General features: G+C 44.1%; 1 protein-coding gene across 1 annotated transcript in view; it reads left to right on the top strand.

Annotated features, from left to right (window-relative positions):
- efnb3b (ephrin-B3b) overlaps positions 1-27,923 on the top strand; it is an 87,818-nt gene that overhangs the window by 40,187 nt on the left and 19,708 nt on the right. Inside the window, exon 2 of the mRNA XM_085349686.1 lies at positions 1,984-2,273. Coding sequence (XP_085205812.1) covers positions 1,984-2,273 — 290 coding nt within the window. The remainder of the gene's footprint in view (positions 1-1,983; positions 2,274-27,923) is intronic.

Genomic DNA, 27,923 nt, shown 5'->3' with positions numbered 1-27,923 from the left:
TGCACACAGAAAGCCACAAAAATGTCATGCTAGTGATAATCAACCTCACCCAGTTCTACTTTGGTGGAATTTAGTCAGCCTGCTGGATTAGAATCACATCAGGCTGAAGGTTTTCCATAGATGACAGGTGTCAACTCATCAGACGAAGCGGCACGCCGTTCATACCAAAGCAGTTGAGGGAGTGATACAGAAACAGCTAATTAGCAAACTAATTAACTGTACATACCTGAGAACTGGCTTTGGCAGCTTTGTTGATCTACAGTGAAAGTTGTCTGCCTGGTTCTTCCTCAGTGGACGTGAAGTTCTCACTTCAAGAGCTGCGGAAAAACGAGAGAAAAATGAAGTCGGGGAGAAAATGTGCATTGCAGATGAAGAGGAAAAAAAATCTCAATGTTTTGCTACAGTTTTGATAGTAACATTATGTTTGTACTACATTTTTCCTGCGTAGTTTCACATGGCGTGCACAGAGTGAAAAGTCTTCCTGTACACATGCTCTCTCTTACATGAATAATTAAGTAATTCAGTTCTTGAAATATTTTACTCGTACTTTTTCACAGTTAAATAACAGCAATAAAGCCATCTGTCTCTGCAGTGAGTTGTACATCCTGTGGATAAACTCTGTAGTCTCTGTTCTGCTCTGCAGAATCTGTGACCTTAAGGTAGTGGCGCATAAACTCTCTGCCTGCTGCAAGTTCTGGTTAAAAAGACCTTCGTCTACCTACTATTGCCAGCTGCAGTATTATTCAATTCAGTTTTATTTATATAGCACCAAATCACAGCAGCAAATGCCTCAAGTTGCTTTATATTGTAAGGTAAATACCCTAAAATAATTAGGAAATAAACCCCAACAATAAGGCGACCCTCTAAGAGCAAGCACTTGGTGAAATGGGAAGGAAAAACTCCCTTTTAACAGGAAGGAAGCTCCAGCAGAAGCAGGGGGTGGGAGGGCAGCCATCTGCTGGGACTGGCTGGGTGACGGGAGGAAGACAGGACAAAAACACACTGTGGAAGAGAGCCAGAGATTAATAATAACTAATGATTAAATGCAGAGTGGTGTGTAAGCACAAAGTGAGTGGAGAATAAACACTCGGTGCATCATGGGAATCCTCAGCAGCCTAGGCCTATGACAGCATAACTAAGGGACCGATGGAGAAAACATGAGATCATCTGTAGGCAGCCATTAATATACCTGATCAGTACATGCTAATTTTTGTGACAAAGGTAGCAAGAATAATTAGCTAAAGGAACAACAGGCCCTCTCTGAGGAAGTATAAAAGAATATAAAATTTATCATATAATGCTTAAAATAGAGCCACATATAAATAATTTCATGCTACAAATGATAAAAAAAAAAGCACAAGTCCTGTTAAAAAGATGTGTAAGAATCAAGGACATGTTTCTTTTCTCTGTCACAGCTGTCCCATTCAAGTAGATGAGATAACTTTGGCCAAAATAGGTATTTTTTTTAAGCGAAAAAGCTTCCTTTTGAATACTTCTGATTATTTTAATATCTGCTTAATCTCAAAGGCACCAGATTTTGATTAGTTACAAATATCTGTGAACTCACGGGGATTCGTTTACAAAAGAAAATGAGTGGTTTTCTAACAGCTGAATCCTTTTTGGCTTCAGCGGTGGTTATTTTCCCCGCGTGAATCATCAATTTGTGGTTATATTTCCTGCGTTTTTCTCCACCACCTTATGGGGTCAGCGGGGGATTGCGTGAGCTTGTGTAGTAAAAATTTATTTGTGCAGTTGACTGCACAGCAGTTCCTCTGCAAAGGCACCTGTTCCCTGTGAAGGACACAAAAACCAGGATAGGAGAAGGAGAAACGGTAGCGCTAAAGGACCCATCTGTTGCTCATTCAGCAGCAAGGACAGGTGGCTCTGAACTGTTTATAAAGACTTTAATTAATGATTCTCTGCCTTTCTCTCCCTCCGTTGCCTCCTTTCTGTTTTTTTTATCTTCGTCTCTCCTTCCTTTAGATTCAGAGACGACAAGGGCTACGTTCTGTACCCTCAGATCGGGGACCGGCTGGACCTCATCTGCCCTCCTCTGGACACCGCCAGGTCCACGCCGGAGTACGAGTTCTACAAGCTCTACCTCGTGTCGACGCGGGAGCAGGCGGACCGCTGCGAAGTGATGGGACCCACCAACATCGTGCTCACTTGCGACGAGCCCACCCGCGAACGCCGCTTCACCATCAAGTTCCAGGAGTTCTCGCCCAACCTCTGGGGCCACGAGTTCAAGAGCATGCAAGACTACTACATCATCGGTGAGTGGAGGACCCTGACCAAACGCTGGGTCGATGTGTGTATGTGCGCTTACGGGCGTGTTTGTTGAGCCTTATTTGCAGTGTGCGGTTGGTGTCGGTTGGAGGGCGGGGGGTTGTTAATTGCATGGTTGATTTCTGATTGTGCCTGAGTGTGTTTGTTTATTTCAGAGATGATAGCGCTGATTGGGCGGGTGTGTTTACAATAATTAGGTTTGAGAATTGCGTGTGATCCAGCCCACAGGCGGAGATACAGTACAGGACATGCACTGCACTAAAAAACAAGAAACACAACAAAACAAAACATTCATGACATTTGAGGGTTTTTTTCCCCCAAATGAAGTAAGATGTAGATTTTTTCACTAACTATTTACTCACCTAAAGTTTCACCTCTGTGGGATTACCACGCTTCAAATGCAATCTGTGTTTTCTTGTCTCTTCTTGCAGTATCTCTAGATGTGCTGCATGTGTGGGATTTTGTGTTTAGCGGTTAGATTCGTATCGAGATGCTGTCGGTCGTTGCGAAGCCCTCTTTGTCCCACAGCGCCGGGCTCGGGCCTGTTTATTGTTACTGCCAGCCTTAGACGGTGACCACAGATGGTGAGGCGCAGTTTGTTTTGGTTTGTTCAAAAGGCTTGTTTGGAGTTTAGCCGTGCGGATGACCCGATGAGGTCACCGAGGCGAGCGAGGCCAGGTGTCTGTATTGGACGGAACGATCGGCGGGTAAAGTTTGCGTCAACTGAAACATGTGGGTTGTTTTTAAATGCGGACCTGGGGCCAACTGGAGCAATGCACGCACCACATAGGGATCACACTCAAGTGCATGTATACACACACGCCCACGAGTTTCTAGTACAAACACAGGCGCTGTAAAAACACCTCGGGAGTGAGACAGCGAGCAGGATAGACAAAGAAAGAGAGAGCGAGAGACCCTGATTCCCATAGCTCCCCTCCCACGCACCTGCGAGGTCTATTCACTCAGGTGTGCAAATGCTCTTTTCATTTCTTTTCGTCTGCCGGTGGAAAATAAAAACCTAAAAACGACAGAAAGAGGAGAGCTAGGAGGAGGAGGAAGCTGGGACAGAGCTAGAAAGGCAGACAGACAGAGAGAGAGAGAGAGTACAGAAGAGACAAAGAGAATGTAAGATTTTTCCAAGTCTGTGAAGTCCCTCGTGCCTTTTGGTGTTCCATATTTGTTCACCTGTTTCAGGTGTGCTCGGTTTTTTACTATCAGTCCACAAAAGTGCCGTGTTTGTGAAGAGAGGCGAGGCTCTGGGCACATTTCTCCTTTACCCTGCGTCGATATCAGCTCACAAGTGTCTCTCTCTGATTAGATGTGAGTGAGCGAGATAGCGTGTCGTGGTGCAGTAAACCGTCGTGTACTGTATGTACTGTAGGGACGTGTGTATTGGCGTATGTGCGCCCAGAATCTCGCCCTAATAAGTAGGGAGGAAAATGAATGCAAGCCTCACTTCCTGGTAGATGAATTAGTAACGGACTCAATATTGAGAGGACCCGAGCAGCCATCGAGTATCACAGGAATGTTGTCCTGTGGTTTCAGTAATCCGGTTTTGAAGCCTTGAGTTTGGTATTCCGACTCGCAGCATCTTTGTTTTTGTAGCTACAAGCGACCATATTTGTATAAGAAGGCGCACGCTAAGTTATTAGCTAACCTTAGAAAGCTTTAATAGGAAAAACACAATTCAAAAACTGTATTGCTTAGACATAGATACCTGCTAATTAGTTCCAAGTAACAAACAAATACAACAGTAGAACGTTACTAATGGCACAAATGTAGATAAAGAAATCAAATGCAGTAACTAGTAGACAGATACTGATATATCCACCTCATAGTCAAAGTAAGCATGTCCTATGTGATACATAACTTTACAAGGGGGCATGCCTTTTATAATTCAATTTAAGCAGATAAGTCGTATAAATAAATCTCCTCTCGCTGTTGTCCTGAAGGGGGTTTATTTATAGAGACTAAAGTCAGGCTGCAAACTGTTTTATTTCTCACAGAAAGTTGGAAATTTTAACATGAAAATCTAAGAGATTGACTCTCTGTTGCAGACTGCCACAAGTGGTCTTTAGAGGAACTGTAGTTTTAATTTTTTTAATAGAAATGTAGACAAAACATGACCTGAAATGTGTTCCCATTTTCATGTCTTTCTATCTTGACTGTTCCCTGTCATACTTACACGACTGAACAGTTAAAGATGTCGAACACGCCCAGTTCCCTCCACGTAAGAAGAGTCAAAGTAGAATTTAGTTGTTGCCATGAAACATTTTGCGGGGCCGCGTAGGTGTAGGGTTCACATCTTTTCCTCCGACCTTTTATTTCGCTCCCCCTCTCTTCTGTACCCCAACCTGACAACCAGGTGTCCAGAGATAGAAACACCTTTATCTCCACTCACAGCCCAGACTGATCGATTGACAGCTCCAGCCCGATCGATGACGGCTGCAGCACAAGGTCACGCGCGCACTCTCGCTCTCATACGCACACGCAGAGGTTTACTCCCAGATTCGTAGAGAGACTCGGATAGGTGAGGGGGAGTATCCGATCGTAGAGAGCATTCGGTCCTGATAACTTATTGACGACATCGAGAGATCGCTTGTGTTTAGTGAGCAACCGGGCTTTGATCATGTGTCCTTAATGAAGAATCGCACCGAGTCTCTTACCAGAGCTTGTGTGTACTTAATGAGGTTGTGAGATAATTAATAACTGCTAATCCTGCTGCTAATTTAGTGCCACATATCTGCTGTCGCCTGTGTGCTAACCCTATAGGGAGGATATTGCACACGCTGAACACAGCGTGAACTATGGCTTGTCCCTGAATTTAGTTAAATGTATGTTTGCAGGCGTGTGTAAAGGCACCGATGTATGCAGAAGCCTCAGGGAAATCTGGTTTTAATTAACCTATAGCATAGTGTGATTTAATTTGCACACTGCAGACTGGGCACAAGCGAAAAGCATATGCGTGGTAATGCGGAGTTGCTGGCTGGTGGAACAGCAGGAGGAAACTCGGCAGTAGAGGTTAATTTAAAGTTAAACCTATTACAGATTACCTGTAACTTGCTTAAAGCCCACTGGGTGATTAGTTTCCCCTGCAGTTTGGCTCTCGAGTAAACACGCGGTAAATCAAAGCAGAAGCTCCGTGATTTGATTTTCACATTGCAGTCGTCGACAAGTGCCGTCACTGATCATCGCACGGGAAAATAACCCTTACGCGTCGACGAAAATCTCACAAGGAATCTGGAAAAAGGGGAAACTTGTTTTTGCAGTGTCTAACGCGTCACAGATGCTGCTGCTTTGTAATCAAATTACTTGAATCCTATTAAATGTTATTCTTCACTTCCGTATCCTGGGGAGAGGAGCGAAGCAGCGGGGAAATTGATTTGTCATACTTATTGATTGATGTTTGCATTCATAACATGAGGTCAGAGTTTATGTAAGCCCATTTCTCTGTCACGCTCTCCCGTCTTGTGTTTTGCCGCTTGCTCGTCTTCTCCACCGTTTTAGTTTTTTTTTAACCCCTTTTACAAACAAACACACACACACACACGCACACACACACACACGCACACACACACACACACACACACACACACACACACACACACACACACTCACACACACTCAGTGCATCAACCCCAGACTGCAGATCAAGCCTTTCTCTGCTTTTAATGAATCCTTTGAAATCAGGCGCCAAAGCCTTGTGTAACGCACACTTTATGCATGCATGCATGAGCAGACATAGAAAGTCTGCACAGTTAAAGTGCGGTCTGGATGACGTGTATCCTAATGAGAACTTCAGGAGGAAGCCATCTCCACACAGCTTATTGGATTTACAACTAAAAAGACACTTTAGGGAAATTATTACGAAACTTCCTTTTTTTTCACTTCACTCTGGCGAACCCAAGTTATGTTAATTGTTCCTCTTTTGTTTATCTGCTTTTGGACTTTTGTGTTTAAAAAAAATAAATCAACGTGCTCTCCAGACCGGTTGCTGTGCCTTGCTGGATAATCCACAGACCTCACTATGAACTGCTTTTATCTGAAGCGACAGTCCCAATAAAATCTGAGGACAGTGTGTATTATGGATTAGCCAGAGCTTTTTGTAATTTTGGCGAACATATCCTTAAGCACCCAGTTTCTTACAGATTAATTCAAAGTGACAAAGGTGCACGCTGTATTATCTTGGGAGTGTTTGTTTACAGATAAGCCTTATGCGATATTGAAATGCATTTGCAGAAGAAGGACGAGGACAGAAAATGATCATGGGCTGTATATCAAAGAAGGATAAGCCCGATGCTTTGACCTGTTGGTTTTTGACCTTGAGAACGTTTAAGCTTCTGGTTTAGCTCCATTTTCTGGAACCAGAAGTCACAATGAGATTGGATTATTGAGTGGATCGTCAATCCATCAGCTAATGCTAGCAAATATTATGTGACTTAGATCTCAGATCAGTGGAGGTAAAGCTCCCTCTGTCTTGGTACACCTCTCTATCGACTTTAAACCTTAACAAAATTCAAAAGGATTAATTATTTAAAAATTGATTCAATCAATCAACCAACCAACCAACCAACCCCAGTGAGTTTCTTTTGTATCAGGCTGTAAACATAGAAGTCTTTGAGGACTCACTCACCTCTAGAGGAAGCCTTAAGTGGTCACTGGAAGAAATGCAGTTTTTGGTATGTCTGCATTAGCTGTATTTCTAATCTGAGGTTGGTACTTGTCAAAAATGTTCACTTTCAAAACTTGTACGTTGATCTCACTTAAATGTGCTTTCCTGTAATTCTTTATTGTGTTGTAATTCAATATGGCCCTGGTCCTGGGACCTCACACATAAATTTAAAGCCAGAGGCGAGGACAGCCACAGTGAGATCAAAAAATAGAACAGAGCAGGCATCAGCCACAGCAGACCAGCGTGAAAGAAGAGGCTGAGGCTGAAGTGGATTGCAAAGCAGCTTGCAGCACGAAAAATGACATCACCAGTATGAAATTTGCCAACTCGATCTGTTGAAAGGTATTAGATGAGCCATCAGCTGATGTGGGCTGGCATTCAGATCACCTGACCTTCAGGCCCAGCTTGACTTTTGTGGCCGGCCTGAAGTAATGCTGTGCTTGATTTTATATCAAAAGGGACACCACCCTTCTTCACAATAAAGCTGGCTAGAGCTCATTTCAAGTACCAGGCATGACTGTTGAGTGATGAAAGCGACTGGGAAAGATAGCTAACTCAGAACAAGGGAGACAAAAGAGGGATGGTGTCGGAAGAGACTTTGATAGAGTATGAATATGTTGTGCATGCTGAGGGATCAAAGCTGAAGGGACAGAGCAAATAGTAAGAAGATGTCAGACAGTTGTGGGCCGGTCCTGATGTGCGTGCCTGATGTGAATGGGGTGTGAGTGTCAGCTGATACACCACCAGAGCACACCACTCATCTGGAGTGCGACACTGAAACAGCTCGGTCACTTCCAATCACTGCTGCTGCTGTCAAGGACATGGCAACAGGCGCGCGCACACACGCACGCATGTTTGAACACACACTGACTTACAGTGAATAATCGCACTCTTGATATACATATGACCTTGCATGTGAGCGAACTCTTTCTGTCTCTCACCATCTAACACACCCACCCACCCGCACGCACAGACACCCACAAATGGCAGTAATCCTCCTCGGTGCCCACTCTAACATATGCACGCTCACATCACCGTACACAGGGGCATTTTCAGAAATGTATGCACTCACACACACTTCGCCACTCCGTGCAGAGCTGTGGTCGCAAACACACACAAAACGCTCTCAAAATAGCTGCCGCGCACCCACCCACACCCGAAAAGACACAGGAACATATGCACAAGTGCGCACAAAGTTTAGTCAGATCCGCGGTGGGGAACGGGTCAGTCGCCGTGGGACTCCGGTGTTGTCGTTGCACGCCGAGACAGATGGCAGAGCGTGTATGAGTGTGCGCACATTTGTGGCAGGTACAGGTATGAAAGCATATGTGGACATTTTGTGTGTGTGTGACTGTGCGGTTAGCAGGTGCATGTATGGATATGTAGCATTGGCATATTTTTCTGTGTTTGCGCAAGAGCATGAATGACTCCCAGCGGTGTGGTTACGGAGCAGGGCCCCCAGAGCACGGTGCTTGCATTTGCACAATGGCCGAGATAAACAACCTCACCCCACTAATATGAATAATAGAAGAGCTGACTGGAGCCTGCAAACCGAGAAAAAAATGTGTTTGTGCATATTTGTGTGTGTGTGTGTGTGTGTGTGTGTGTGTGTGTGTGTGTGTGTGTGCGCGCGTGTGTCGTTTCTAATTTTTTTTTTTTTTTGTGGGAAGTTTACTGATATGTTGGTGCATGTGTTTATTTGGTAGCTATTTAAATGTCACAGCTTCTCACTCAGCAAATTTGAGTTTCTCTCTCCCACTCTGTTGTATTCCTTTTCTCTATCCATCGGTCATGGTTTCTGCTCTCTATCATTTTGTGATTTTTAAAATTTTTTTTATTGATATATATGTTCTGGGCAGCACGGTGGCACGGTGGTTAGCACTGTTGCCGCACAGCAAGAAGGTCCTGAGTTCAATTCCAACATCAGGCCGGGGTCTTTCTGTGTGGAGTTTGCATGTTCTCCCCGTGTTTGCGTGGGTTCTCTCCGGGTACACCGGCTTCCTCCCACCGTCCAAAGACATGCAGCTTGTGGGGATAGGTTAATTGGATAATCCAAATTGTCACTAGGTGTGAATGTGCGAATGAATGTGAGTGCGAATGGTTGTCTGTCCCTGTGTGTTGGCCCTGCGACAGACTGGCGACCTGTCCAGGGTGTACCCCGCCTCTCGCCCTATGACAGCTGGGATAGGCTCCAGCGACCCTGAAAAGGACAAGCGGAAGCGAATGGATGGATGGATGGATGGATATATATGTTCTTGAGCACATGTCAGACTTTTAGCCTTTAATGGAAAGTTTTGGACAGGGTGGGGCAGTGTGTGTGTGTGTGTGTTTGTGTGGTCTAATTGTTGGACAGCACTGGGTAGCGCGTGCAGACAGGAACGTCAAAGTGTTCAATAATGCAGACGTACTCTCTGGTTTATTTATCAGGGTTAAGCTGAAATAAATGACACAGAATCCACATGGGGAAGGGAGGGGCGACAGAAAAAAGGGGGGACGTGGGGCGGGGTTGGGGAGGAGGGGGGGGGGGGGGGTTAAAGTGGAAGAGTGAGAGACAGACCAAGAGAGAGAAAGATGGAGAGTGACAGCGAAGCGGAGAGTGAAATAGAGAGGAGAGAAGAGACAACAGAGGGGAGAGGAAGCAGAGAGAAACGCTGCACTGCAGCCTAAATGAGCTGCACCTCTCTGCCACTCGACATTACTTTATGATTCCCCGTGTGCATACGTGCGTGGCTGTGCGAGTGTGCGGCACGCAAGTTTGTTTGTGACTGCAGTCGGGAGAGTGAAAGTGAAAGATTCTGGGAAAATAATGGAAGGATGGAACTCAGCTGGGTGGAAGAGGTGGGGAATCCAGGGACTCAGAGAAATCTATATCTGTTGAATATTTTATCAAGTTTAAGCCCTCTGATTTGAGCCTCCTGCCAGGCACTAAAGCAACCAAAGACACGGGGGAGAGGAGAGGAAGAGCTGCAGGAAGGAGCGAGAAACAAGATGACCACAGTGAAGGGCTTTCGGCTAGGGTAGGGGTTGTTTTTATACAGATATCCCGCTAGCATCCAAATGCAGCCCTGTATATGCAGTCTTTACTTCTGTCAATGGGCAGAAGAAGGAATAAACTTAGAGAGGACCTACCTTCATCATTTCCAGTAGTTCTGGGCGATACTGCAAATTTTGGTACGGGGCTCGTACTGCTGATACAGATATTATTACCAATACTTTTATCATATACAGGCAGGTTATGCTGGGGAGAACAGTGTTCAAGACTGCAAATTCTGAACATGTTTTAATGACCACTAAATCACCTTTATTTTTACTTTTCACAGTAATTAGTTAACACAACTGAACACCCCTTTCACCTTTTCATGTTTTTTGAAACTAGGTTTTTTTGGAGACCTGAAATGTAAATGTGTTTTTCTCTAAATGATGTGTATTCCCCGAGTTGGCGAGTGGTTGCTGGCTGTTGTTGGGTGGAATCGGCAACAAAGAGGGTGCTGTACCTTTTGTCACCCATCAGACTGCTAGTAGTTCCAGTACACTCACTATCTCACCACCATTCAGTAGTTCAACTTCAAAGGGTTTGATGCAAACGTGAAATAGAGAGAATTTGCCTTTAAACAATAGTGGTGCCTTACTGATGAAGCACCTTTCAAAAACACGACTGTGTGCACAACAACTGTCTCTATTTTTGGTTTGCGTTGCACTCTTTCACACGAGTTTTCCATGCAGGCTATAGGCAACTCAGTAATCTAGTGACCAAAGCAGTTTTAATTAGGTTTTCAGTGCAGCGCTATATACTGTACCAGTTTCACCTAACAACAGCAACCTCCTGCAACCACTTGCCAACCAGTCAAGGAATGCACATTTTTCCATAGCAACCAGTGGTTATCAAGGGCCACTGACTGGTCTCTAGGTCTGCGTGAGTTTAGTTTGAGCAATCGATTTCACAGCCTTTAGTGGCGATGTCCAGTAACCAGTCGGGCATAGTCTACTCATTTTGCCATAGTGGGCAGTGTTTGCCACGTAGTTTCCAACCAACCAACCAACCAACCTGTGTGACTGAGGTCTAAGTAGAAAACATCAAGCAATTAAAGCCCTCTGAGCTCCATCATTCAAAAATTTGACCATTTAATAAGAGCGTCCACCACTGGAATAATATCATGTCTTGATGATAAAACAAATTGAAAAGCATAACAGGTCTACTTTACCGACCTGCTGAGAAACTAGTCATGTATATATTGTTACATTTACGGTAACAATCAAACTTTCAACCCCACTTTGTTATACAGTTTCTTTTTAAAAGAGTAATCTTTGGTAGTTTAGTAGAAAAACTGAATCGGCTTAGCTGAGAACTGAAGCAAAGTCACAGAAACGGTATGATGTCTGTTTGTCAAAGCCCCATTAGGCTGAAAACAGGTGACAACTGAACTGGTGTCCATCTCATCCTATTCAGGCCTTGAGCAGCGTGTTAGTGGATGTTTCCCATCTCTGATCAGCACTTACTTTATTTAGTTATGGCTGTCAGAGCTTCAACGAGTCAAATTCCTCATGAATCTTAATGTATATGAAGCTTTATAAAAGACGGTAAGCAAATAAAGTGAGTAAAGAGGATATCTGGTTCATTCTCAGTTAATTGCATTTTTCGACTTAAGTTCTGCGACTCGCTGGTGTGCGAAAACTCAGCTGAACTCTTCACCTATTTAATTTTTTTCCTTAGAAATTAAAAATAGGAACCTGCACACAAGCGCTCTCTGCCATTCCGACCACACAGAATAAAACCGTGTTGTACATTTTTCAACCTCAAGTGTGTTTATGCTTTCACATCTTTTGTGGCCCTCGGGGGACATGCCTCCAGTTCGCTCCGAGCCAGCCCTCGACAACTATTTTGAGGTGGACCCGAGACTGCTTTTCTAGCCTGCAACACATTTTTCACACTCTACTAAACACGTCGAATTCTTGGGGCGAACAGCCTCAGTTAAACTCTCATGTGTGAAAATAGCCTCAAATAAAGTGCAAAAGTGGAAAATGGAATAGAATAGGCCAGCAGGGGTTTGGTGCAACGGATCCAACTAATTTCCGCCCAAGAGATAAAGTTTATCTGCATCTCTAAATGGATAAGAGAAAGTGGATAGAAGGAAGAATGACTCTATTAAAAATAATAGCAGTCATCTCAAGTGTTTTAAAGGATTATGCTTGATATTCCTCTGAGGTTCTCTGCATGGGTCTTTAGTGTATTCACAGAAATATCTAAACACAATTAAATACAGTGTGCAGATCCCACAAAACCACTGTAAACATGCACCATATGCTGACACCTATACCGGTGGTAAAAATAGGACAAAGACATTTCTGGTAAAGTAAAACGAGGAGAGGGACCAGAATGAGCTGATGTGAAGTGACACTGGGAGAGAGCGAGGGATATTTGGGCAAGAAAAAAAGAGGAGAGACATAAGAGAAAGGGGAGGGAAAAAAAAGAAGAAAAAAAAGATGTGTGCTGAGTGTGAGTAAGAGAAAGTGACAGATCGCCTGGCCGATTTAGGTCAGCAATCAGAGCTGCGCTACTGTCTGCGAGATTGGCTCTGCGTGTGTGTTTTGGTATGTGCGTGGCGTTGGTTCAGAGCTTATGTGTGTGTGGGCGGCGGGTGCATTTGTGGGTGTTTGTGTGGGATTGCGTGATTTTGTACGGAGGGCTGATGCTGCTGTGTGTGTAAGTTTGTGTACTGGGGTAGGGGTTGATTGCATGAGTGAGTGTGAATACGTCTTTCCTGTTAAAGGTCAGACAAGAAAAATCCTTCCCTAATTGGACTGGGCCTGGTTAACGTTGTATGATTCATTTAACCTTCCTACACTGTATGTCTCAGACATACACAAATACACACACAAATACGCATACATTTCTCGTTCCCCGTCGCGACTTGGTGAACAAAGGCATCATTGTGCTGCTACCTTCTGCTGAGGCAGAAGGATGTGTTTCCTGGCAATCAGGCACGGCGGAGGTGGTGAAGGGGGGTTTAAACAAGCACACCTCTCAGCTGACCTCTGCCATCAGTAGAACGTATTACCCCGCTAATATAGCCTTGATTTAGTGCCTAGGTTCACGCAAACATGACCTCTGATCAACATAATGAACATGTTCACACAGACAGATGTGTAGCCGCATACACAAACGTGTGTGTGTGTGTGTGTGCATTTGCTTGCACACACGCTAATGACATTTGTGTTGAAACGTTTTACGATAACCCGTCTGTCCTCCCCTTGAATTGCTCACCGTTTTGGGAACATACAGTTATTCTTTTTCTCAGTGTGGGCTAAAAATTGCCTTGAGCAAGCGTACGGTTGACCTAGCTTAACATAACAACTGCAAACAGTACAAAGCTGCTTGGTTGACTCTACTGAAAGCAGAAAGAAAGGACCTCTAATTGTTTTTTTTTAATTAATTTTTTAAAAAGTCCAAATTAAATCAATTTTGTAATTAAATGTTCAAATTCTTGCCTGGCGTTAGCATGTGTTTAGCCTAGCTTTGCATAACGGAAGGAAGTGTGGGTGTGATGACATTTTGACAATAACCATGCCATTTTAAAGGCAACTGAATAACCATATGATGTCATTAATACATGTATATAAAATATCCAGCACCTTAACCTTCCAGTTAATAAGTTAGCTATAAGGTAGTAGCTAAAAAGCCAGCTAGCTAGTGTATTGCACTACTCCTAGACAAAACATGAGGGAGAGATTTTTTTTTTTTTTACTTAAAAAAATTATTTCTAAGCCTCAATTTGTATTTTGAGTGTAATTAATTTGCTAAAAATGTACAAAACACACATCAAATAAAGTTAAAGTTTTGGCTAGTAGCATTTTTTTTTCCTCAGCGTTTCTACATATTATACATTTTTCATACAGTGGTTACATCAGATAATTTTTTTCACAATAATCATTAAAAACTTGTTGTGACAGACTTGACTGGAAGCTTATACATAGACCAACTAAAAAAATAAATGAAATTGAGTTAGAATTGGAATTAGACGTCAAAGGTGTTTAATGTTGTTCGTTTAAGGTAAGGTTAACACAAAGTTGCCATGTCTGGACTTGAGCAATATATTTACTCTACACAGACTGAATTTTAGGTTAATCTCTCATCAAAGTCTCAGGAAAGAAAAACTTATATTCGTGTTTCCCAAAAATATCCAATCATTCCTTTAAAAGAACAAAAGAGCGCAGACACACTGCCGGTGCTGTTTTTGAGGAGAAGAGTTTGTCTCTGGCACGTGTGAAGCAGATTACTATGTTCTTGGAGCGTGATTGGACCCAGCAGCTGTTCAGTTGAAGAAGATGGAGAGGAAGACGTAGAGAGGGAGGAGAAAAAGTAAGGGAGCGAGGGAGAGCGAGAGAGCAAATTATAGGGAAAGAGACAAGCAAGAAGAATTTGAGCACACACAAGAAGAAAGGGAGGGACTGGGAGAAGCAGAGGAAGGGTCTGCGGCGGACGGCGTGGTGAAAGAAGGGATTTTTTGTGCTCTGTGACGAGACAGTTGAAGAAGACTTTGTTGACACTCAGAGGAGCAAGAGGGCCCACGGCTCAAAGACACAAGGACAAACAATCAGCTGCAAATCCTTTTTAACCACCATTTAAGCAGCCCTAATTACCCCAAAAACTCCACAAAGAACATCATTATCACGCTGCGCTCGTGCGTGTGCGCGTTGTGTGCGTGCATGCATGTGTTCTCCACTTGTTTATTGAAGAGAGATTCATTAGCGGACTGGATGTTTACTTGTTCTCGACTAATCGTCATTGTTGTGAGATACTTTGGGTGAATTTCACAAATACAACAAGCCATTTGCTGCAGATTTTTTTTGTTTTGGCACCCCCCCCCCAGTCAGAAACCCTCCACCTTTATTGGTCAGAGGATCTCTCTCTCTCTCTCGCTTGCTCTCTCTCGCCCTCAGGGTGGCTTGTATTTTACTCGAGGTTCAACCAAAGCCAAAAAACAGCTTAATTTGATGCATGTTGTCCGCTCTGGAGAGCCAAGGGTTTGATAATTGTTTAGAATGCGCCGAACGTGCGAGCCAAAAAGGCCGGGGCACTGGAACGGGCGGTGGACCTAATGGTCCTGATGCTGTCACAGTCCGTGTAAGTCTTTGTGATGCGCCGCGAGTCCAGACAGGGCGAGGCGCAGTGGTCGCAAATCAGCAGCAGGGTTTGGCGTCTTGAATGTCACAGGCAGCAGAGCACTGAGTAAGCGATACAGTGGAGAGTTTGAGATGAAGACAACTTGAAGTAGTCCCCGTAGTTCCAGTATTAATCCTCTCTGTTCCCTCTGGGAGGGTGTGGGGGGGCTTATCTTCCATATTAGTACCACACATCTGCTCTTGCAGTATGTGCTGATTATATATTGATGTTGAGGGGGTGGGGGGGTGGATAATTGAATACCCTTGTCATTTCTCCACTTCAGACTATCTCAAGTAGATGGGGGGAGCTAGTTTTTTACTTCTGTGCGCATATATGTGTGTGTGTGCCCATTTGTGTGCAACACCCTTTTGTCCGCCTGCAACCCCCCGGCTCCAGCTTCAGATCCGGGCCCTAACCACGGCTCCAGCCCTGCTAACCACTGGTTTAATATATGCAATTAAGAAGCTAATTAGAGTAATTAATTCAGCCAGGGCCAAGGCCCAGCCTGGCCCCTATTCACAGCTTTGGAACTGCCATAATCCTCCTCCCTCTGCACACACGCACACACACACGCATACTAACCACACAAAGAATAACACACACTCAGACGCTGCTATGCCCTCATTATGAGCGGGGTCTTTGTTAGCTGTGTGTGTGCAGTGCCAGAGAAGTCGGAGATGAAGAAAAGGGCGTAAATAAAGACAGAGGAAAAGTGAGGCAGTCAGTCCGCTGTAATGAGTGAAAACAGTGAACTAATTCATTGGCACCTCCAGCCGTGCTCGGCTGCTCTCTTGGTGGCGCTGCGAGGGAAGTGGGCCCCGTTGTGACAGAATAGCATCTTACCTCATCATTTAGCAACAGTTCCGCCGCCGCTTCAGGAGGTCGGCTCGCCTTATTTTTATTGGTTTAACCTTTATTTATCCGGGTTTGTCCGCCTGAAGATTAAAGCACTGCTTTTACTACCATGACCTCGCCAAGAAAGCACCATTACATTATTACAGGTCCTGTTCAAATTATTTCAAGCCTTAATTAAGAGAAAAGACCTATTTATTTTATTTTATTTTACAGTATAACAAGGCAGGCGGGGTGGTTTGTTAGTCTTCGGTGATTCATATGCACGCCATAAACCTTTGATAGCTTGCATTTGGCTTGGCTCTCGCTGTACAGAAAGAAGAGGCAAAGTAATTCCAGGTTTTGTTATTTTTGGAGTGTGATTAGGAAATGTGTGATGAATTGAAGATTAGAGGAGCGGGACAGATTTACAGCACGCTGTTTTAAATGGATTACTGATAAAGTAATCGAAGAAGTTCTGGCAACGGCGCTCGGGAAGAAAAAGGTCGCTCAACCCACAAATATGACACCGAGTGACAAATTAGTCATAGTTTATTTAGGGTCTGCGCTTTATACGAAATGCTTACACCATTCTGCGTATTTGCTGGGATTTGGGTTGCCTGTTTTTTTTCTTTTTTAACCACTTAGCAGTCCTGTGGAACTGATATTTTTAGCTAAGTACCCCTCGTTTGAAGACATTGACGTTGAAGTGCACTCTCTTTGCTCCCTGACTGCAGAGAGTACATCCCACTTATATCAATCCTTATACCAGCTAATCAGTTCTTGTTATGTGAGTTTTTTTGTCAATCACTTGGTGAGTGGAAAATATCTTCCATCTGTCATGTTTTGGCATACTTTGGCAGCTTAAAAAGAATTCAGGCCTTTAAAAGAGCTGCTAGCAGTCCTTGGAGGTAAGAGTAGTGGGCTTGTGATCCTGCGGGAGCTTGGTGTTCTGTGCTGTCAGTGCTGTGCGTGTGAATGGCACATTTAAAATATGAATTAACCTTAGCCGTTTTTACACTAGAACCTGGCACTTGACCCCGTTAAAAGTTTAACTCAGGTGGGAAACTCTTTCTCTGCTCAGTCTTCTCTAGCTCTGTCATTTTGTATGTCTGTCACTCTGTCGCCAGCTCTTTTTCTGCACGAGACCCCCATTACTCTTTTAGACGCTCCCTCTCCCCGTCTTTCAGTTCTCTGCAGCAAGTCGAAAAGCTGCACAGAAAAGCGAGCAGAGCAGAGACGTGCATTTTTTTGTCTCCATGAGAAAATCCAAATCTTTTCTATAAGTTGGATAGACTGAGCTCTTTGAAAAGTACATAAAGTACATGTCGTGCTAAGTTTTAGTGTTGCACTCTACTCGAGTCGCTTTGCTTGATTCAAATTCAAGTTCAGACTGGTTATCTTGTCCAGATCTTCAGTTCAGACACTAAAAAAAAAGGTGATCAGGTGGCCCAGGATTGAATGGCAGGTGGGCGGGGCTTCTCTGCTCTCACTGAGAGCACTGTCAAAGGGGTTAGTTGTACATGGCCTGATCTTATCACTATGAAACTCTGGGCCATTTCAGGATGCACAAGTCACAAAATAAAAAGCAGCACAGACTCCAAAAGGGAAACCAAGTACAAGCATCTGTCCTACAAAAGAGCACTTAAGCGAGACGGCGAGTCTTTACTAACAAAATAAAAGCACGATAACCAGTTTGATATCATATCATATATTTTCAGGGATGTTTTTTTTATCCTCATAGTGAGTGGGTACAGTACAGCATTTCCCTTAAGGGCACTTTGACTGAACAATGGATCCATCCCGCGACCCTTCATTTAAAGGGTCAGCGACAGATATCGATTTTTATCAAGGTCTTTAATATCTCTCTGCAACTCTGGAGCGATTTTTTAACAATCACGTCTCCGTGAAATTGTTTTGGCATGTAGGAATGTTCCCGAGGTGGTTCTCTTACAGCTAGCAGTTGCCACACGGGTTTATTTTGCACACTTGTTTTTAATCCACCTCAACGAACCTGGCGTTGTGTACTTTATTTCTGCAGCATGAGCGCGATCTTATCGGGTTAATAAAGCTTGTTGAACTTGAAAACTAAGGCGACAGGAAGAGGCAGACGGCTATCTTTCAGCTGTCAGATAAAATAAACCGTGCATCAAACAGGCAAGAATGCAAACAAACCTTAGGACAGCACTGAGTACTAATGAGCACACACACACAGACACACACACGTACTGGTTTTTCCAGACCTACATACTGCAGACAACCGTGGATGATTTCACTTAAGTAAACTAAACCTGGAGACTAGATGCTAAAACATGCATTTGAGGGGGGGTGGGGAAGGTTGTTGGTGGTGGTGTGGATGCACTATCTCACACACAGACACACACAATGTTATGTATCCACCCCAGGACATGCTCGTGACGTGCAAATAAGATTAAATGCACAAATGTAAACACACTTAAACTGAGGACAGAGTGACACATGCAGAGTGCAAATACACCCACATTTCTGCAAAAACAGCAGAGACAAGCACAAGCGGGAATTTGCGCACGCAGACACACACAGACACAAACACACACACATTCAGTTTTAAAGAAAAAGACAACAACAAAAAAACCAGACAGACTGCTGTACAGCTAAACACACAGTTTTTAGCAGGCTGCTTTAATCACAGAGGAGCTAAACAAACCCAACTGTCATCATGCACTTCCTCACATTGTTACACACATATCGAAACCCACTCACACAGACACACACACATGCACGTAAACAGTATATAATTGCCCTATGCTTTCTGCTGTCCATCATCTTCCCCTTCATATCTCACCCTTCTTTCCACTTTCTCTCTGTCCAATCCCTCCCTCGAGCGGCACACAGGCACAGATGTCAAGATGTATTATTTCTGGCTGGCCGGCTCTCATGTTTTGTATAAGTGTGTGTGTCTTTTTCCTGCTTTCCTCTTTTGGAAACAGGAATAATGTCGGCGGTGGTGGTGAGGGGCGAGACAGGCTGGCGAGGAAGAGGAAGGGTATCGTACTGGTAAAGATTATTTCAGAATTCCAGCAAATGCACTAAAGTTTACATTACCAAAAGAGCACGCACACACGCGCAGATGCACATCTCACTGTTCTGGTATTGCAGTCATGGTTCAAGGACATTTAAGGCAAGCACACATTGGCGCTTTGTATTGAATCTGTGTCGATCCATTAGAAGGACCTCCCTGCTCGTCGGGATTGCGTTATGGCCGATTCTTGGCTGGTGCATTTAAACACTAAAGCTGAGCCAGGTTCGAAGTGCTTCTGTGTGTGTGTGTAGACAGTGTCTACAGTGCATGACATAGCCAGCCGCTGGTTGAAAGAATGGCATGCAATGAGAAAAGGAAACTTGAGGGAGAAAAGAAAAGAATGTTTTTCTTTGTCCTACAAGCTTACCTATGAGTTGAGGCATTAAAACGGAGAGTCACGGTGGCCCCTAAAATGGAAAGAAATCATAATAGTAATGCAAAAATAAATGGAATAATGTAGGGATAGTCAAACTGTGGCTTTTATGTGAAGAAAATCGAGTTGTAGCTAAGCAGCAAAGCCCATTAATCAGCGGCAGACTGGTCCTGAAGCTACGACACTGCACTGCTGAAAGCAGAGATGTCAAAACTAAGTGAGTAAGTCAGAAAAAGCAGCCTAATGCACTGATTCTGGGGCTGCCCTTTGTGGCCTAAGGGTTAATATGCCAATCGCGATCATTATCATTCCTCATCTCTCTCTAACCTCATTCTCTGTGCTGTTGCTGTCTAATAAAGGCACAATATGCTCCTAATAATTCCCATGGTTTCGAAGCATTTTTTTTCTTCTCTAGAAAATAAAATGCAGCAATATAGCATTTGGTTGCGTAACCCATTTACTGGGTTTAATAAACAGCTTGCTACTGGAAATAGAATGGCCAATTTGGCCCGGGTACTCCAGAGCTACTAGAAGATGCATTAAGTGGAGGAATCTGTGGACAAAACAGTTCTGAGGATGCCCTGGAGGTAAATCGGTAGCTTTAAGGGCATTTCTGTTTGCATTTGCCCGCCAATAGGAAAGCTAATGTAATGTATTAAACAGTTGGGTGGTTGGCATAACAACAACTTGACTATACCAACAACAAGTTGAATGTTACCGGGATTAGACCTTTGAGTTTGTTATGTGTCCAACTGTTAGTGTTGAAAGCACCCATTGTATGCTATTTGGAGTTAGATAACGTACCATTACAACACAGTGTTCTCTTTATATGTTGTTAGGTAGAACAGGAGTCGCTGACCTCAGCATCCTGCAGCTCCTGCAGAGCAGGTGATGATAACCTCAAAGAGCCGGACTAACCTATCCTTCTGTGGCAAAGGATAGTGTCTGGAAAACAGTATAAGTCCAGATCCACTGTCTTGTAATTCAGCTTCATCATCAGTCTCCCCACTTTGCTTTGCTGTGTGGGAGGCCTGAGGGAGCAAATTGATATATTTGACTTGATGAGTAAAAATCGGGTTATATTTCCGCTGTTGCACGTAGGCTTTATAAAGCGTGGACTTTAATGTCAGTCCAGTTCTCTGTTTGGTGTTTCATTTTTAGAACTAGATCTGGTTTGCACAGCTGTTGCCAAAGTACCTCTGCAATGCCTCAGTTAATACATTTTTATTTATTTTTTAATTATTTTTTAAATAAGGCAGTTGCTGGTGATGCTTATGTCCCTCAAAGGTTCCTTATGTGCTGGAAGGTACGAAAGCTAACAGGAAACAGCTAATAGCAAACATGTATCTGTAGCTTTATATGAATTATTTATATGAACCCATTAACTTGTATCTTTTCATACCTTACAGCACCGATGAGTCCTCTGCTTCTTTTAACCGTTCATCAGTGCGAATCTTAACGTTTTTTTCATTTTTGTTATTTCTGGTCCATCACGTTATTGTCTCCCCAAAAGCACTTTTGTTGTCTTTTGTGTGCTTTCTGTTGTTTTCTTTAGTTGCAGTTTGTTTGACCTCTGACCCTACAGTAGCTATACAGTGGCTAACGTGCTCACCTGGTCACATTTGTAAATTTACAGGTTGGACAGCACTGCGAGCTGCACAAATCCTCCAAAAAGCAGATCACATCCACAGATCTTCAACTTAAAAGCCGAAACAATCTTAAGTGGCTCAGTTTTAATCACCGGAGAAGACAGCAGGCATTTGTAACTCCAGTTTTCCTCCTTGACCAGCAACACTTCACATGAATTCTAGGGAACAGAAAAAAAACTCAATTATCGTTTGTCAGGGGAACACTGGTTCCCCTGACAAATGCATGTTCTGCATTTTCCATTTACTGAGATGAGATGTAACTGTTTAATTTTTCAGATCCAACTTTTAATGCTGCGAGCACAACAAAATCCTGCGCGCTGACTTTGTATCGAGATGTTGGCAGCAACCTCAGGAACGCTGTTTCCAAACTCGGGCAAAGAAAACAGAAAACTACCCGTGACATGGCATAAATAATACGTTTTACTTAAATATATTTTAACAGCTCCTTTAACAACTTCAAAGATGGAACAAGCTAAACTGGTGAACTCTACGCCATCATTACATGTAATTGAGCTTGCCCACCCACAAGCAAATGTTGTTTGATTTTTGTTATTGCTCTCTATCTGACGCTAAATCAAGACGTGGCGTTTTTCTGGTCTGCGACGGCGCTCTATTTTCCAGCGGTGGGCCGGCCAACGAGAGACTGCACCCAAGAGTTTTAGCAGCCGAGCTTAATGATGTATAATGTAGATTAAACCTCTGCTGTGAGGCACTTTAGCTAAAGCCTAAATAAAGTTTTCCTTAATGGCAAATCCAATCGTTTCAAAGGTCTTTCCTATAGGTTCAGTCACGCTTCGGCAGTGGGCCGGACTTGAACAGTTTATCAGCGTAGGGAGAGATGGGAATAATTAGTGCTGTGTGTTTGTGTTTGTGTGTGTGAGAGAGAGTGAGTGTGTGTGTTTCGGTAGATTTTGGAGAGATGAGAGAATCTTAAAGGTGTGCGTGTTTATTAGATGGTGGACTTCAAAGTCGCACTCGGGCTCATTAAAATGTTTGATTGCGTTGGTGTTTATGTGCGTGTTCTTCCTCGAGCGCATCATTTATCACACACACACACACACACACGCACACGCACACGCACACACACACAAACAAACAGTGTTGTGTTCCAGTGGCTGGCGGCTTTTGTCCTTTCCGAGCTCTCGTGGAGTTCATTAAAAGCCTTAATTAGACTGACAGTTATGTGTAATTACAGTCTTTAAGATGTACAGCTCCTCTGCAGGCCCACTCTGTCACTGCCTCCTTTCAAAAGTCATTGTTTGAAGGGAGAAACTCTGAGAAAGTGTTGGTGCGTGTTTCCGAACCCTAACCTCTGAGTTCTTAGGCTCTGGTTTGCCATTAAAAATCACCCCAGCGACATTTCTCCCAGCCTCCTTCCATCCCACAGATTCGGTCATTGTCCTCTCCTTTCTCACTCACATTTTCGCCCTCACTCCTTTCTCCTCTTCGTTCACACCCTTCTGCTTCCCTTCTTCTTAATTTAGAAACCCCTCCCTTCCCTCCGCCGCCATCTTCCCACTTGCTCGCACTTTCTTTCTCTCCTGCTACATGTCACAGATCGCTGTCACATTCCTCCCTTCAGACCGTTGACCCACTTCCCTCTTTTCAGCATCATTCCTAGCTTCGTGTTTTACCAGACGTTTGTCCTTCACTCGAACAACTTCGCTTCCTATCTGCCCCCCCCCCCCCCCCCCCCCCCCAAAAAAAAATCTATTTTATCAAAAGTCTCATAACCTACATAACGAGCCCAAAAGCAAAGACAAAAAAAAAAAGGCCTGGCATTATTTGACTGTCTGTTCCTCAGAATTTCTAAATGATCTTGGCTGGTAGTGTTTCATCATTGTGATTTTTTTTTGAGTTTTTTTTCTATATTTTTCTATGATTGATGTTATTAAAAGTGAACATCAGCTATTGAGTTGGATAGAAAGGAAGCAGTTCAAAGTGCTGTTTCAAATGACTGTCACAGCCACAAGATTTCAAGGGAAAACCTGAAAAGAAATAGAAAATACATGCAGTAGTCTCATAAAAACATGGCCCAAATATACTCCAAAATAGTCATATATATGACTTTAATAATCACGAGGATGAAGCTCTGCTTGCAGCACTCCCAGAAGTGTCTATGAGTGCAGTCAGCACCAGCTACAAAGTTGAGTCAAAGTCACTTACAATAAGGAAATCTGACTGCTGAGTCCCAGAGGGAAGTTTTGGCTTCAGATTCTTACACTGTTTCAAGAGTTGATTTTTTTATTGTCGTAGGCTTTGCACCCCGTGGCTGAGCAGAAGCCACGCGGCGAGGGTCGCCTCCTTCGCGTCTTCAGCGTATTTGTGGCAAGGCGCCAAACGCTGTAATCCTCCAATGACAAACAATGTCACAGCTAGGTTCTGCCTGAGAGGATGCTCTCTACAAAGGAGGGGATGGCAGGGAGGCTGCAAACACAGAGAGGCAGTAATTGAAAGGAGAGGGGAAACGTTACGAGGGGGGTGCGGTCGGCGGCGGCCGTGTTCCTGAAAATATGACGAAAATACGACAAAGTGACAGGAGACGTGGAAGGGACGAGTTAGCTGCAGTTGTATCTTGTTTTCCTCTTCGCCGCACAGAATCCATGCTTAAATTGAGCCAGTAAATCAGACTAATGTGAGACTGCGGGCTTTTATGTGGCGATTGTGTTCTTACGCAGGTGTGCGAATGTGCAATCTCCTGCATTTATGTGTGTGAGCGTGTGGGGGTCTGAGGGTGGAGAGCGAAGGGGGAGGGCTAAGAGGGTGACTTGGTGTACCCAAAAAAAGATAACACGATGAATGATGGAGGCGTTAATCTCAGGAGGGGAAGAGGGACGCGTCGCTCCGCTCCAACACAATCTCGTTGCCTGTGTTGTGTCTTACTGCTTCTTAGTGCTGCTTGATAATGATTGTTTTTGTCGGTAAATAGAAGAAACTTCATCCATTTATTTATTCTTTTAAAAACTCTTTCTGCTCTGGTTTGCCTTGAACTTTAAATACAGTTCAAATGAAAATGAAGTGTTAAATAGAGAAAGAAAAAGAGTCAGAGGTGTTGCCAAGAAGGGATTAAGACCCAGAGACACCTGGGGAGAGCGATGGACACCTGCAGCCAGTGGCTAAACTGACACGAGTTTTGTGCAGGTGGAAATGGACCAGGTGACCCTCAGAGGCTTTTAGATACAGGCTCACCTAAGAGTGGCCTGATGTGACTTTTACTTCCTCCTGCTTCCACATTTTGGCTCGAGTTCAGCTAAGATGTGAGTTAAATTTGGGTTTTACAAAGGAGCGTAAAGCATTGATTTATAACACAAGAACTGATTACCTCGTTTCCATGGCTTCAATTAATCGCTCAACTCTACTCTCTGCAACAGGTGCATGTGAGCGTAACCACCCTGACGCGCCGCTTCATCCTGTTCGAGCCCCCTAGAAAAAACAAAAATTACAGAAGGAAAAGAGTGCTAACATTTTCAGTGTGTCTCGTTTTTAGTGCATTGCAAAGAAGTGGAAACAAAGAGGTCTGCTCAGCAATGAGATGAGGAGATTTGTTTTAATCAGAGCCTTTGTTGATCATCAGATCTTGCAGATTTGCTTGTGCTCAAACTGCTTGCGCCCACGACCTCTGTGATGTAAATGGCAGGAGACGGCGAGTGTCTCACCGCACGCTGAAGCTCGGCTTGTTTGCTTCGCAAATTGGCCGTCTTATTTTGTGTTCAGAAGCCTCTGTATCATTACGCTGTGAGGATGTCTTTATCCTCAGACAAGATACTTGGATGAAGACTTGCTCGACTCCAAAGGAGAACAGAAAAGGACGCAGGAAGAAGGGAAAGAGGGAAAAATCGAGGTGGGCGGATCAATCCAAGTATCTATAGTATCGATACGATGCTGGTACTGGTATCGGATTGATAGTAGTGTGAAAGGATAGGATAGGAATACTCTAGCTATGTCCAAATTCAGGGTTAGCATGCTTCGAAGGACCCAACCTACCCGGTCCACGTAGGGCGGGTCCTTTAAAGGCCGGGTAGGCCAGAAGTGCGCGGCTGTGAAATTGGACAGTCTAGCCTTCAGATTTGCGTCACCGCTGTCTTGGTGGAGTTTAATAAACTCAGCCGTCTGCTCCTTGCTCGCTAAAATACAACAGGACACCATCTCAAACTTCTTTTTAATCAGTTTTCTGTTTGACGTTTATTCAGCTGTGTGAAAACTATGACTTTAATCTCAGCCCAACCGATTTACTCAGGAACAAATAAAACACTGAAGAAAACCCAAAATGTAACATTTTAAGTTATCTAAGTGACTTATGTATCATGTTTAACCTGAGTAGCCAAAAACCGTGGGGGGTTTGAAAATGATGTGCCCGGAGTTTGCTGTTCTCGCCGGCTCTAGTGAGCTTCGACCTTCCAGTCAGCTATCAAGCTGATGGGTAACAGACGTCTCCACAAACATTGGCGCACTTTTGCAAATATGTGATGTCTTAATAAATTGAACAGATATTTGAAGTTTACACAGCTACATTCTCACCTGAAAATATGTTAGAAGTTTATTTTGTGACCCAGAAAGAATAATAAGACTAATATTGAAACTAAATAGCTGCTGCCATTGTTGGAAACTGGAATTGGCTGAGCCGCACTAGGAATTCTGGGATAGGTTGGGCCATGGAGGATACACCCGACCCATCCTTCAAATCTGGGGAAAAGGAGGATGTATTTGTTGCCACATTTGGAGGAGTCTTCACAACTTTGTTGCGTCGCTGTGATGTAATTGCCTACAAATCCGAAGGATGTGGCTCCTGTTTCTATAGACTAAATTCAGTATGTAGCCCACTGAATTGTGTTAAATTAATTATTTTTGAAAAACGATACCTCAAACATGCTCTATGAAAAGTGTCGGAACATTTTTGTGTTGACTGTCGCGTCTATTTATTTATAGCCTACAGCACATTTAAACAACAGAAGCGGACACACAGTGCAGTAGAGACAGCTGAAACTTGTGTTTATCTATTTATGTGGAAAGTAAAAATCCCAGTGATTAGAGGTCATCAAAATGTGTTCAAAACTTCTTCAGCCACGACACGCTGCTCGCCGCCTTTATGAGGTAAAAGTATCACTTATTGATATCGGCAGTATTGGCGCTGTATTTACTTGGTATCCGATTGATACCAAAATTCGCAGTATCGCACAGCACCAGGAGAAGGAAGAAGTGAGTGATGGACTTCACTTGCTTAACCCAGATCCAAGCAGCCGCAAAGGAGGAGTGGACAACCGGAGGTGTTTCGTTTTTATTCTGGGAGCGACTTGGGAATAAGAGAGGCTGGGAAAAAAAAAACACGCGCAAAGAGCAGAAGAGACAGTGAGAAGAAGCGACAAGGCTGGCGCTGACCCATTTCTCCAGGCCTCCAATCTTGTGGCTGATATAATAGAAAAACGGCTACCCACACGCACACGAGAACCTTAAAGACCGACACACGCCGCCAGACACACCAGCAGACAAGGACACGCAGAGGCAGACATATACACCCACACCGGTGTCCGGCTAGATTTCCCCTACGATAGCTCCGAGTGTTGCTTCTTTTTTATTTATTTTTTTCTGTGTGACTGCAGCAAATCCAGCATCACCTCAGTCGGCACTGGAAAATATCACATTCAGACTTTCAAACGTGACCGTGAACCCGCCAGCCCGCTCTGCCAGCTCAGCCTCTTCTCTTCTGGCCCGGCAGCGGCGGAGCGCGTTACATACTGAGCCGCATCTTAAAAAAAGGGGTCTCTGCGTGCCTTTTAAAGAGCTTTAAAAAAAATCAGTGCTGTAGAAGTCACTCAGGGATTCACTGATAAGTATTCATTAAGTATTGATAAGTAGTCATTGAAGTATTCATTCAATATGCATGGAGGTCCACTCAGAGGTGCACTTGACTGGGATTGCAGGGATGGCAGTTTCTAGCAGCTTGGTGGAAGTTTAGCAGATAGATAGTCACACATACAGAGAGCCACACAGGATGCCCTCGCTGCCCCGGGACGGGAACATTGACCCAGTTGTAAGGAACATTGGTCGTGACTGTCCTACATGGCTAGCACTTTACTGACGCTACACAAGGCTCATCCAACCCAGTCTTTCAGCCTCTCTTTTTTAATGGCCCTGCTCTCTCTTTTCTTTTTGCTTTAGCTTTCTGCCCCCATCCCTTCCCTCTCTGGCTTTGTCCCCTGCCTGTCTTTCCTTTGGTCCATTATGCACGTCTATGCTCTGGCGGTCACATTTATTTGGCGCTGATTATTTTCTGAACTGGGCAGACAGACTTATTACGTTTGCTCGGCCACGATTTGTTTCCCGTCATTTAATTAACGTGAGAAAGAATTGGAGGAAATCAACTTCTGCGTTTATGCCCGCTGATGACCTTATTTATGCCCGCGCCCCTCCTCACACCCTTATATATCTCTCTAAGTGGCTTTGAGAGGCCGTGTATTGATTGTTTTGTGACGCACGCTGACGTCGGTAAACACGTCTGACCTTTGCACACATGACGCGCGTTACACACACATCCGGCGTGACAATACCCAACTGGATTATCAGTATAGCTCAGGCCGTACTGTCTAACAAATTCTGATGTGCATTTAGTCAAAGGCGAGCTACAGTGTGACAGCAAACAGCGGTATTTTCAGGCCTCCGACTTTGCTTTCCCCCCGAGTCCCTCAGAAGTAAGACATAAAAATGGCAGCGGGTCTGTCACAAGTAATCAGCCTTTCCCTGTCAGTGCCGCGCGTGCATGCGTGTGTTTGTCAGATGTAGCGATCAGGCGCTCTCCTCACTTTTAGTCCTCCATTTTTGGAACTCTGACGGGCAGTAGGAGGGAGACTTTTGAGGATGGACGCCGCTGTGCCGTGGCCCAGTTTGTTGCTTGT

Source organism: Diplotaxodon limnothrissa, linkage group LG3 (genome assembly GCF_057381915.1).
Source record: "Diplotaxodon limnothrissa isolate DT_005_m linkage group LG3, D_limnothrissa_male_GT1.1, whole genome shotgun sequence".
NCBI classification, from domain to species: Eukaryota; Metazoa; Chordata; class Actinopteri; order Cichliformes; family Cichlidae; genus Diplotaxodon; species Diplotaxodon limnothrissa.
The sequence above is the reverse complement of the archived record's forward strand: the minus strand, read 5'-3'. Positions and strand labels throughout refer to the sequence as shown.